Source organism: Sarcophilus harrisii, chromosome 3 (genome assembly GCF_902635505.1).
Source record: "Sarcophilus harrisii chromosome 3, mSarHar1.11, whole genome shotgun sequence".
Classification (NCBI taxonomy): domain Eukaryota; kingdom Metazoa; phylum Chordata; class Mammalia; order Dasyuromorphia; family Dasyuridae; genus Sarcophilus; species Sarcophilus harrisii.
Window position 1 is genome coordinate 365,521,160 of NC_045428.1, and position 13,834 is coordinate 365,534,993.

At 34.1% G+C, this 13,834-nt stretch overlaps 2 protein-coding genes across 2 annotated transcripts; both read left to right on the plus strand.

Moving 5' to 3' along the window:
- Window positions 1–439: 439 nt before the first annotated feature.
- LOC100924906 (olfactory receptor 8D1-like) lies at window positions 440–1,507 on the plus strand. The gene has a single exon (XM_012544910.3). It carries the CDS (start codon window positions 455–457, stop codon window positions 1,406–1,408), a length of 954 nt encoding a protein of 317 aa, XP_012400364.1. The 5' UTR covers window positions 440–454; the 3' UTR covers window positions 1,409–1,507.
- A 4,072-nt stretch (window positions 1,508–5,579) lies between these two features.
- Window positions 5,580–6,539, plus strand: LOC100924643 (olfactory receptor 8D1-like). The gene has a single exon (XM_003764093.2). The coding sequence runs from the start codon at window positions 5,598–5,600 to the stop codon at window positions 6,537–6,539; it is 942 nt and encodes a 313-aa protein (XP_003764141.1). The 5' UTR covers window positions 5,580–5,597.
- Window positions 6,540–13,834: the final 7,295 nt, after the last annotated feature.

Consider the following 13,834-nt stretch of genomic DNA (forward strand, 5'->3'; position numbering starts at 1 on the left):
TCACAGCTATCATGACTTTGTAAATCATTCCATTTAAATACTTTTCAGGTTTTCCTTTTTTGTTTTAACATCTTGTTTTCTATATAATAAAATTACTTTATATTAAATCCATTATTTTATTTCACTATCCTCTTCTTGTTATAAGGCTTAAATTTACATGCAGTTCTTTCTTTCTTTCATCAAACTGTTGTTTTTAGCGTAAACATAATTTTAGTGTTGTTGTGGATCAGATTGTAGAATAATAGAAATCCCTCTTACTCTTAGACTTAATCTTAGACTTTTACATTAATAATTTATGAATAATTGTGGATAGTTTGAATTATTGAGAGTTCAAGAGGATATTGCATCTTTCATAAGATTTTTAGGTCAGCAGATTTTGGCATATGGTCATTCTTGTCTAATAGGATTCTTTTCTTCCATCTCCACAGATTCTCAACTCAAATTTCAGAAGACAATGGACACAGGGAATCATTCCACAGTGACAGAATTTATCCTTATGGGATTAACAGACCAGCCAGAACTCCAGATCCCCCTCTTCTTGCTTTTCCTACAGATATACATTATCTCCATGATAGGGAATTTGGGCTTATTCCTACTTATCAGGATAAGTTCTCAGCTTCACACTCCCATGTACTATTTTCTCAGTAACTTGTCCTTTATTGACTTATGTTTTTCCTCTGTAATTACCCCCAAAATGTTGGTGAGTTTTGTATCGGAGAAGAATATCATCTCCTACTCGGGGTGCTTGACACAGTTCTTTTTCTTCTGTACTTTCTGTATGGCTGACCTCTTCATGTTGTCAGCCATGGCCTATGATCGTTATGTTGCCATCTGTAGCCCTCTGATCTATACCACCACCATGTCCCAGAGAACCTGCTTTCTGCTAGTGGTAGGAGTGTATACTTTGGGGGTCTTTGGAGCCATGACTCATACATGTGGTTTAAACAGACTATCATTCTGTGGAAATAATGTAATTAGTCATTATTTTTGTGATGTTCCTCCCCTTTTGAAGCTTTCCTGCTCTAGCACTCACCTCAATGAGCTTTTGGTAATGCTTCTGGTTGGAATCAGCTCATTAATAACCACTATACCTATCGTGATTTCTTATGCTTTCATCCTCTCCAATATCCTCAGCATCCATTCTGCTAAAGGCAGATCCAAAGCCTTCAGCACCTGTGGATCTCACATGGTAACTGTTGCTCTCCTGTATGGCTCCACCATTTTCATGTACTGTCAACATGCAACAGACAGCAACCTCATGCAACAGAAAGTAGCCTCAGTGATCTACACCATTATCATCCCCATGCTAAACCCCTGGATTTATAGTCTGAGGAATAAGGATGTAAAGGAGGCACTGAAGAAAATCAGGAATGACTGGACAGTCCCCTGGTATAAGTGGCACAATTAAAAGTCATTAAGAACTTAAATTTATCTTTTTTGCTTCTACATAACCTTTACATTTATACCCTTTGAGACAGAAGTCAGATTTGGAATACATTACAAAATTGGGAATGTCATACATTTTTCTCATCAATTTCCTTTCCTGAATTGGCTTCCCCCCCATACCCAACACCAAACAATTCATGTCACCAGGGTTTTTCTCCATTAGAGCATCCTAAAGTAATATAACACACCATGTTTTCTCTCTAAACTGATCTATGCCATATCCCACTGTCTATGATGTCCAGCTCAAATTGCTGACAGTGTTAGAAATCAAGCTTACCAACTCTATCTTGCTAAAATGATGTACTAAGGATTAATTGAATTCTGAGTTTCAAAGATAATTGAGTAGAAACTTTACCTCAGCTATAACATAGGGATGACAACATAAGGAATACTGTGATCCCAACATTTAGACTTATGAGAATTCATAATATATCAAGGCTTATGTCATACCTGTATAAAATTTAGGAAGTTTTTCTGAATGCTGAAATATCTCTAAATTTAGCAAAAAGTCTACAAAATATATAACTTGTCTCTTTTTCTATTAATATTATTATTTACCAACTCACCTAAAATGACACAAATAACAGAAAAGATTTTCCATTATAATCAATTTCATTTATTTCAAGATATCAAAATTTTCAAGACATAATTAAGAAATTCCAAGTGGCAACACGTTATTCAAGTTGGGACATTCAACTTCATGATAAGTAGCAAATATCATGAGAGTTGACCGAAGTGGGATAATAGAGAGAAGAGTAAAACAAATTTCGCCCAACATTACTCTCCAAAAATTACAGAGCACACTGAATTCTTGAATGATATAATCAACAAAAGGCAGGTGAAGGCTTTTTCCCCAGCGCAAGACAACTCAGAAAGAAAGTCAGAAGGAAATGTATATGACACTGAGATGAAGAATGTGCTAACCCAGAAGCTATAGCAAGATTACATATTGGCCATGCAAATAGTAACAATGGTAGTGGCACAGTTTTGATGTACTCATGCCACACAGAATCAGGGAATTGGAAAACTGATGAGAAAATTATTGCAAGAGATGCTATTATTGAATATAGCACCAGGCACTAATAACTGACTGCATGACCCAGACTCATTTTCAGATCACAATTCTATGAAAAGAAGAGTGCTTGTAGCCTCTAGAGAGCAGAAGTCCTTCCTGGACAAAGTCCAGAGTGAAGAGTAGAAGAACATGAGCTACAACTATACCTCCCATTTGAAAAGACTTACAAAATCTAAATCCTAACCCCTATGCCTTGCTCCCTTTTACCCTCCACCCTGCCTTGAAGTGTCTATAAAAAGGGCAACATGAAAAAATCTTAAAAAAAAGTCTTTGCTTAGAAAAATAATTTCACTCTCTTCATCCAAATGTGTGCAGGGCTCAAAGAGATGTAAGTAGATTAAGAAAGAGGCTAGAAAAATGAACAAACAAAACATAAAAAGGAGTCTGATTATAAACAACTACTATAGTGATGAAGATCAGGGCACAAAGTGGAAGATAACAATGCCATGAAAACTACTAAAAGCCTCAAGCAGTATGAATTAGACATGAACCCATAAGCTTTCCTAGATAAAGTAAAGAAAAAGCAATGAATGATTTTAGAAGTCAGATAAGAATTGTAGAAAAAAATGAAGGAAATAACTGAAATGGATTCAGGATAACTATGAAAAAAATAGTTAATAGAAACATTTGGCGAAGATAAAGAATAAGGATGGAAATACATAGTTCTTACAAACTTTCGTCTAAATAATTTAAAACAATTTTTCAAAATGAATTTGAGAGTGGCAGAAATAATAGAAAAACAGCAGTCAACCAGTCTAACAACTTAGGAAGACATTATGGAATACCTTATCTGCAGAGGTAGTGGTCTGATTAGAAATGAAATTCAGATAACACTTTCACTAAGCAATAGACCTTGGGGATAAATCTATTTTGGCTTTGGGAATTTTCAGTGAGGATTTTGGGTGATTAATCTGGAAAATAATTTGCAAGGCTCTCTGCTGACACTAGACATAGTATCCAGGAAAATTATTCCAACCAAATCCCAGGCTAAGGCTACAGGTGAGAAAAGTGAGCACATTCTGGGCATTCACTTTCAGAGATAAGGGCTCTATTCATGATTTCCAGATGCAGAGGATTAACTGTGGTCATTCATAGGAGAGCAGAGTCCTTGATTTCAGTTTCAGGCCAGAAGGGTGAATTGATTCTAGCATCATTGGAAGAATGAGATTGGTTATGAGTTTCTAAGTCTATTAAGTGTAAGAGAATTTGCAGTGTCACAAGTGTTAGGACCCCTGGTGTCATCTCAGGAAGGGATAAGAGTTCCTGAGGTAACTCATGAACTTATGAGTGACACATGGCCTTGGATCAATGCTCAGTTAAAGATACAAAAAATTGAAGACACAGCCCCCATCGACCTCTGAAAGCAACAACATCAAAAACTTAAAGATTGAGACATTATCTCCCACACCCTGGGAACAAAGCCAGATTCTAATATAAAGTTAACTGACCAGAAATAGATTGTTTTTTTAAAAAAAATAAGTAAACAGAAAATAAATAACCTGAAAATATATAGATTCCATGGTGATAGACAAGATCAACATTCAAACTCAAAAGATAATGAAGTCAAAACAGTGACATGTAAAACTTCAAAAAATGCAAAATGGCCGCAGGCTCAAAAAGTATTATTGGAAGAGATTTAAAAAGATTTTAATAATCAGATGAAAGAGGAAGAGAAAAACTCAGAAAAAGAAATTAGTAATGCAGGAAAATTATGAAAAAAACAAACTCATTAGAAATGAAGATCCAAAAAAACTTTTTTTCTATTTTTTATTATAGCTTTTTATTGACAAAACATAGGCATGGGTAATTTTTCAACACTGACCCTTGCAAAAACTTCTGTTCCAACTTTTTCCCTCTTTCCCTCCACTCCCTCCCCTAGATGGCAGGTAGTCCTATATATGTTAAATATATTAAAGTATATGTTGAATACAATATATGTATACATATTTAAACAGTTGTCTTGCTATGCAAGAACACGCAAGAAAAATCAGATTTAGAAGGAAGGTAAAAATAACCTGGGAAGAAAAACAAAAATGCAAGTAAACAATAACAGAAAGAGTGTAAATGCTATGTTGTGATCCACACTCATTTTCCAGTGTTCTTTCACTGGGTGTAGCTGGTTCTGTTCATTACTGATCAATTGGAACTGATTTGGAAAAGATCTAAAAATTTAATGAAGAAAAGAACTCCTTGAAAATTAGAACTGGACAAGGTAAAGCTAATGATTTTGTAAGATATTTATAATTTCACATTAATCAGTTTTAATTATTTTACTTATGCTCTTTCAAATCTTGTTGGAATCACTGTGTATTTTATTCTCCTAATTGTTCTGACTGATTTCACTTTGAATAAATATATTTCTTTCTATGAGTCTTTGTTTTCATCATATTCATGGTATTATTTATCTTAACTGCTTTACTGCCATTTTTATGGTATTAATGTCTGGAAACTCAATATTCTTGTCCTGAAGAGTAGAATTCTAGCTTATCATCCATGAAATGGAAACAAGCATTAATTAATGTTTTCTGAAATTTAGAAATTAGATTTTTTTCTTTCTTACAGTTTTCAGAAAATTCAGTAATTATTGTTTTCTCTCTTTGATGTCTCCTTTAGATCCATCACAATTATTTCATTCTTTCTAAATATTTCCATTTGAGACATTTTAAGGTCTTATTTTTTTCTTATAATACTATTATTCATCATTCTGTTTTGGGGAAAAGACAAATTTACTCTACATTATAACAAGTTCTTTTAACATCTTTTGTAACATTTCTTTACAAAAAGAAATGCTTTTTTATTTTATGAAATTTATCTTTATTTTAAATATCATTTATTGTGTTGGTATTTATTAGATTAAAGGATATTTAAAATTCTTTTGAAATCTCAGACTTAGATGCTATGATTCAATATTATATTAATAGTTTATCAATATATGTGGAAATTTGTATGCTGCTTCTGAGTTCAAGAAGATATTATATCATTCATTAGATTGTCACATACATTTACAAACAGTTATCTCTAATGACATTCTTTTTTTTCTTCCATCTCCTCAGATTTCCACTACAACTTTCAAAGGATGGATACAGGAAATCATTCCACAGTGACAGAATTTATCCTTATGGGATTAACAGACCAGCCAGAATTCCAGATCCCCCTCTTCTTACTTTTCCTACAAATATATATTATTTCCATGATGGGAAATGTGGGCTTACTCCTACTTATCAAAACTAGTTCTCATCTTCAAACCCCCTTGTATTATTTTCTTAGTAACTTGTCCTTCATTGATCTTTGCTACTCTTCTGTCATTACCCCCAAAATGCTGGTGAGCTTTGTATCAGAGAAGAATATCATCACATACTCAGGGTGCTTAACCCAGTTCTTTTTCTTCTGTTCTTTTGCCATGGCTGATCTCTTCATGTTGTCAGCTATGGCCTATGATCGTTATGTTGCCATCTGTAGCCCCCTGATCTATACTACCACAATGTCCCAGAAAACCTGCTTCCTACTAGTGGTAGGAGTGTATACTGTGGGGATCTTTGGAGCCACAACTCACACAAGTGCTCTAACCAGACTATCCTTCTGTGGAAACAATGTAATTAGTCATTATTTTTGTGATGTTCCTCCTCTTTTGAAGCTTTCCTGTTCCAGCACCCACCTCAATGAACTTTTGGCAATGCTTCTGGTTGGGGTCAGCACATTGATAACCACTATACCTATTGTAATTTCTTATGCTTTCATCCTCTCCAATATCTTCAGCATCCATTCTGCCAAAGGCAGGTCCAAAGCTTTCAGCACCTGTGGATCTCACATGGTAACTGTTGTTCTCCTTTATGGCTCTGCCATTTTCATGTATTGTCAACATGCAACAGATAGCAACCTCACTCAACAGAAAGTGGCCTCAGTAATCTACACCACAATCATCCCTATGTTAAACCCTTGGATTTATAGTCTGAGGAACAAGGATGTAAAGAATGCAGTGAAGAAAATCAGGAAGGACTGGTATAAGCGTCACAATTAAGTCACTGAGACCTTAAATTTATTTTTTTTTCTTCTTAATAACTTTTATATTCTTTGAGACAGAAGTCAGATTTGAACATTGAAAATTTCAAAATATCATATTTTTAAATTTTCCTTCCTAGTTGGCTGCCTCCTCTACCCAACTCTCAAGTATGTATGTCACCAGGCTGTTTCCTCACTAAAACATCCAAAAGAAATATATGACAACAGGTTTTTCTCTCTAAACTGATTTATGGCATATCCCATTGTCTATGATCTCCATCTCAGACTGTTGACAGTGTTAGAAACCACACTCACCAACTCTTCCTTGCAAAAATAGTGTACTGAGGATTGAGTGAATCCTGAGATTCAAAGGTAACTGAGAAGAATGTATACCTCAGTTACATAGGGATGATAAAACAAGGAGTACTGTGATCCCAACATTTAGATTAATGAGAATCCATAACATATTAATGCTTATATCATAACCTGCATAAAATTTAGGAAGTCTTCCTAAGAGCTGAAATATCTCTAACTTAATCCAATTTCTTCTGGGTTCCCAAAATTTAGCAACAAATCTCCAAAATATATAACATATCTCTTCTATTTATATCAATATTTTCCAACTCACCTAAAATGGCACAAATAATAGAAATGATTTTCCATTATACTTAACTTCATTTACTTCAAGATATCAAAATTTTCAAGAATTAATTAAGAAATAATTAATAAACTCCAAGTGGCAGTATGTTATTCAAGTTGAGATAGTCAACTTCATGATAAGAAGCAGATTTCATGAGGGTTGACCAAGATGAGACAACAGAGAGAAAAGTAAAGCCAATTTCCCCCAACATTCCTCTCTAAAACACACTGAATTCTTGATATAACCAACGAGAGTCATGCTGAGGTTTTTTTCCAGCTCAAGACAACTCAAAATGTTAGAAAGAAATGTATATGACACTGAGATGAAAGATGGGATGCCCCATAAGTGATAGCAAGATTAGATATGGGGCCTGGAAACAGTTACAATGGTAGTGGTACAATTTTGGTGCACTCATGCCACAGAGAATCAGGGGATTGGAAAACTGATCAGGAAATTATTGCAAGTGTCACCAGTACTGAGTACAGGACCAGGCACTGATAAGTGACTGCATGGCTCACACTCATTTTCAGGTCACAATTCTAGGGAAAAAATGACTGTAGCCTCTGGAGAGCAGAAATACTTTTTAGGCAAAGTACAGAGTGCAGACTAGAAGAGCATTAGCCAGAACTTTACCTCCCATTACACAATTTTGAAAAAAACTTAAAAAAAACCCAAATGCTAACCACTCCTCCCTGCTCCCTCCTCCCATCCACCCTGCCCTAAAAATGGCAGTATGAAAAAACCCAAATAGATTAAGTAGATTAAGAAAGAGGCTAGAGGGGCAGCTAGGTGGTGCAGTGGATAGAGTATCAGCCCTAAAGCCAGGAGGACTTCAGTTCAAATAGGGTCTCAGATACTTCACACTTCCTAGCTGTGTGACCCTGAGCAAGTCACAACCCCAACTGCCTCAGGGAGAAAAAAAAGAAAGAAAGCTAGAAAAATGAATTAACAAAACATAAAAAAGGGTCTGACTATAAACAGCTACTCTAGTAATAAGAAAGATCAAAGCACAAAGTGGAAAATAACAATGACATGAAAACTACTAAAAAGCTCAAACAGTGGACTGTACATGATCCTATAAGCTTTCCTAGATAAGGTAAAGAAAAAGCAAGTCAAATAAGAATTGTAGAGAAAAAATGAAGGAAATAAATGAAATGGATTCAGGATAGCTAGGGGGAAAATAGTTAACAAGAACATTTGGGGAAGATAAACAATAAAGATGGAAATCCTAAGGATGGAAATACCTGGTTCTTCCAAACTTTCATCTAAATAATTTAAAACAATTTCTCAAAATGAATTTGAGAGTGGCAGAAATAATAGAAAATCGTGATAAAGCAGTCAGCCAGTCTAACAGCTTAGGAAGACATTAGGAAAGACCTTACCTACAGAGGTAATGGCCTGATTAGAAGTAAAATTCAGATAACACTCTGTCACTAAACAACAGACCTTGAAGACAGATCTGTTCCCAGAAGCTTTGATTTTGGGAATTTTCAGTGAGTTTTTTGGGTGACTGTTCTGGAAAATAATTTGCAATGCTCTTTGGTGACAATGTACACAAAGTCCAGGCAAATTGACCCAACCAAATCCCAGGCTTGAGCTACAGGTGAGGAAAGTAAGCACATTCTGCAACATTCCCTTTCAGAGATGAGGGTTCTATTCATGATTTCCAGATGCAGAGGATTAATTGTGGTCATTCATAGGGGAGAGCAGAGTCCTAGATTTCAATTTTAGGACAGAAGGATGAATTGATTCTTGCATCACTGGGAGAATAAGGTTGGTCATGAGTTTCTGAGTCAATTGGGGGTGAGAGAATCTGCAGTGTCACAAGTGTAGGGACTCCTCTTCTCATCTCAGGGAGGGATAGGTATTCCTGAGGTAATTCATGAATTTATAAGAGTGACACATGGGCTTGGATCACTGCACAAAGACCTGAAAAATTGAAGACACTAACCCCCCATAGAACTCTTAAAGCAACAACACAAAAAGCTTAAAAGATTGAGACATTATGTCCCATACCCTAGGAACAAAACCAGATTCTAATATAAAGTTAATTTACCAGAAATCGATTGTTTTAAAAAAAACAGGTAAACAACAGGAAAAAAAAAAAAAAAGAAGAAGAAGAACCTGAAATTAGATAGATTCCATGATGATAGACAAGATCAACATTCAAACTCAGAAGACAATGAAGTCAAAACAGTAACATGCAAAACTTCAAAAAATGCAAAATGGTCATAGGCTCAAAAAGAATTATTGGGAGAGATCAAAAAGGATTTTAATAATCAGATGAAGGAGGAAGAGGAAAAATCAGGAAATGACAATCGTAATAAAGGAAAATTGTATAAAAAGCTAACCTATTAGAAAACAATGTCCAAAAATGTAATGAAGAAAAGAACTCCTTGAAAATTAGGATTGGACATGATGATGCTAATGGCTTTGTAAGACATAAATCGAGAAAAAAAATTTTTAAATGAAAAGAATGAAAAAAGAGAAAATGTAATATTTCATTAGAAAAACAGCTGACTTAGAAAACATTTAGGAGAGAAAAAAGAATTATTTGGCTCTGTGAAAGTCATGATAAAAAAGAATAATTTGGCTGTTTTATTTCGGGAAAGTTTGAAAGACAATTGCCCTGAATTTTTAGAACTAGGGATTAAATAGAAATTGAAAAAAAAATCCACCAATCACCATATTTAAGAGATTTCCAAATGAAAAGTCACAGGAAAGTTTCAAAGGTCTTGAAGGTAAAAGAGAGAATAATCCAAGCAAGTAGAAACAATTCAAGTATTGTAGAACTACAGCCATGATAATATGAGATTTAGTAGTTTCAACAAAAAAAGAAATAATGCAGGGGTAGCAGTCATGGTCTCTGACAATGTTAAAACCAAAATAAGTCAAAAGATGTGTGCAGTTTGATTATCCTTGGGCATAGTTTCAGATTCATTTTTTCCTTGAGATTGTAGGTCTGGAGTTTCACAGCTATGTTCCTTGGGGATTTCCTTATAAAATCTCTTTCTGAAGGTGATAGATTGATTCTTTCACTGACTATTTCCCCTTCTGTTTAGAATATTGGGACAGTTTTTCTTAATGTGCTCTTGAAGAATGCTATCCAGACTTTTTTTTTTTTTTTTGGTCATAGCCCTCAGATAATCCAATAAATATTAAATTGTCACTTCTAGATTTATTTTCCATGTCAACTCTTTTTCCAATGAGATATTTGACATTTTCTTCAATTTTTTCATTTTTTGATTTGTTTGACTGATTTTTGCTGTCTCATAATGTCATTAGCTTCCATTTGTCCCATTCTAGTGTTTAATATGTGATTTTCTTAAGTTAGCATTTATATCTCTTTTTCATTTGGTTAATTCTACTTTTTTTCATTTGGTAAATGACATGAATAATAATTTTAAATTTATTGCACAAAGATCTAATATCTTATTTCATCACAGATGTATTTTTAAGCAATATCTACCTTCACTGTGAACAAAAAGGATATTCTTAATACCAACCTTTTTTCAGTCACCTTTCAGTTTGTCTGTCTCTACATGACTTTATTTGGAGTTTTCTTGGCAAAGATACTAGAATGATTTGCCATTTCCTTCTCCAACTAATTTTCAAAATCTTTTTAATTAAAAAATTTTAATAAAGCTTTTTATTTTCAAAATTTATGCATGGATAATTTGTCAACATTGATCTTTGCATATCCTTGTGTTTCAGATTTCCTTCTCCTTTTCCCCACCCCCACCCCTAGATGGCAAGCAATTTAATATATGTTAAACATGTTAAAATATATGTTAAATCCAATACATATAACATATTTATACAATTCTCTTTCTGCACAAGGAAAATCAGATTTAAAAAGAAAGTAAATAAATAAGAAAACAAAATACGAGCCAACAACAACAAAAAGAGTGAAAATGTTATGCTGTAATCCACATTCAATTCCTACAATTCTCTCTCTGGGTGTAGATGACCCTCTTAATCTTAAGATCATTGGAAGTAACACCAATCATCTCATTGTTGGAAAGTCATGTTTATCAGAATTGATCGTAGTATTATGTTGATGCTGTCATGTACAATCATGACCTGGTTCTGCTCATCTCATTTAGCATCAGTTCATATAAGTCTCTCCAAGCCTTTCTAAATCATCCTCCTGATCATTTTTTATAGAACAATAATATTCCATAACATTCATATACTATAACTTATTGAGCCATTTTCTAAATGATGGGCATCCAAACCGTTTCCAGTTTCTTGCCACTACAAAAAGAGCTGCCACAAACATTTTTGCATGGGTTGATCCTTTTGTCTCCTTTAAGATCTCTTTGGGATATAGGCCCTATAGAAACACTGCTGGATCAAAGGGTCAATCACAGTTTGATAACTTTTTGAACATAGTTCCAAATTGCTCTCCAGAATGACTAGATCTATTCATAAATCCCCCAGCAATGTATTAATGTCCCAGTTTTCCCATATCCCCTCCAACATTCATCCTTTTCTTTTCCTGTCATCTTAATCAATCTGAGAGGCATGTAGTGATATCTCATAATTTTTCTAGCATTTTGTTTACCTCCTTAACTTCTTTCTTATTTATTTTGTAGGTCAATTTATCTAGTTCTGGGAGAGCAAGGTTGAGATCCCCTACTAATATAGTTTTGTTGTCTATTTCTTCTTGCATCTCTCTTAACTTCTCCTTTAGGAATTTCTACGCTTACCACTTGGTGCATATTATCTTTAATATTGATATTGCTTCATTATCTATGGTACACTTTAGTAAAACATAGTCTCCTTCCTTATCTCTTTTAATTAGATCTATCTTTGTTTTTATTTTATCTGAGATCAGGATTGCTACCCCTGGTTTTTTTGTTTTTTTTTTTTCCACCTGAAGCATAATAGATTCTGCTCCAGCCTTTTACCTTCACTCTGTATGTATCACTATGCTTTAAATGTATTTCTTGTAAACAACATGTTGTAGGATTCTGGCTTTTAATCCAGTTTACTATCCACTTCCAATTTATGGGAAAGTTCATCTTATTTACATTCACAGTTAAAATAACTAATTCTGTATTTCCTGCCATCTTATTTAGCCAAAGTTATGCTTTTCTCTTTTCTTTTCCCTTTTCCCCTTCCCCAGTATTTAGCTTTTGATAAGCTCCTCCCTCAAACAGTCCTCCCCCTTTACACTCCCCCTTTTTTATACCTTTCCCCTAATACTTCTATTTTCCCTTCTATTAGTCTTTCTCTTTCTTTTCCTCCTTTCTCTCCCACTTCCCTATAAGGTGGGACAAATTTCTCTGCAAAACCAAATATGTCTGATATTCTCTCTTAGAGCCAAATCCGATGAAAGTAAAATTCACACAATGCTCATCCTCCCTCCCTTCTTTTCCTCAATTATAATAGGTTTCCTTTGCCTCTTCGTGAGATGTAATTTCCCTTATTTTACCTTTTTTTCCTCTCTTTTTCCAGTACAATCCCTTTCTATCTCGTTTCTTTTTCATGTTATCATAATAAAATAAAATTATACTTGCATTCTCTAAGCATGCCCATAACAGAAATATAGTTCTCAAGAGTTCTTTCCTTTTTACCTTTTTATGTTTGTCTTGAGTTCTGTTTGGAGATCATATTTTTTGTTCAGTTCTGTTCTTTTCATTAAAAATAGGTAAAATCCACCTATATCATTGAATGTCCTTCTTCTTCCCTAAAAGATATCATCATTTTAGCAGGATAGCTTATTCTTGGCTGTAATCCAAGTTCCTTTGACTTTTGGAATATCAGCTTCTAGTTCCTTTGATCCTTTAAGGTGGAAGTTGCTAGGGCCTGGGTAGTGCTAATTGTGACTCCTCAGTATTTAAATTGTTTCTTTCTGTCTGCTTGCAATATCTTTTCCTTGTTGCAATAGTTCTGGAATTTAGCCATGATATTTCTTGGGAATTTAATTTTAGGGTCTCTTTCAACAGGTGACATGTGAATTTTTTCGATGATTATTTTACCTTCTGATTCTAAAATATCAGGGCAGTTTTCTTTTATGATTTCCTGTAAGATATTGTCTAGGTTCTTTTTTTTTTTTTTTTATCATGGCTTTCAGAAAGTTCAATAATCCTTAAATTGTCTCTCCTAGATATATTTTCCAGGTCAGTTGTTTTTTCCTAGGAGATATTTCATATTTTCTTCTATTTTTTCTTGATTCTTGACTGATTCTTGAAGTCTTGAGTCATTCACTACCATCTGTTCATTTTTAAGTTTTAGTGTATTATTTTCTTCAGTTACTTTTTTAGCTTCTTTTGTAATTGGCCAATTGAATTTTTTGTTCATTGCATTCTTTTTCCATTTACAAATTTTGTTTTTCAGTGAATTGGTGTCTTTTTATATCTCTTTTGTAAGTATTATATACTTTTTCCATGCCTTCTTGCAATGATCTTATTTCATTTCCCCATTTTTCTTCTCTCTCTTTTAAGCTCCTTTATCCAAGAAAGCCTTGTAGAATGGAGAACAGCTTATGTCTCACTTTGGGGCTTCATTTGGAGTTGCTTTGCCTTTATAAACCTCAGGATTTGAGGTCTGTTCTTTTCTCTCTCTATAAAAGCTGTCTGTGGTGAATTCTATTTGCTTTTTAAATTTTTTTTTTTAAAGCTTGAATTCCATTCAATACAAAGGAGGAACAGCTGCTTTAATTTGCC

Bases quoted from the DNA above. Each gene is read 5' to 3' on its own strand.
- LOC100924906 (XM_012544910.3), top strand. From the start codon at position 455: ATGGACACAGGGAATCATTCCACAGTGACAGAATTTATCCTTATGGGA.
- LOC100924643 (XM_003764093.2), top strand. From the start codon at position 5,598: ATGGATACAGGAAATCATTCCACAGTGACAGAATTTATCCTTATGGGA.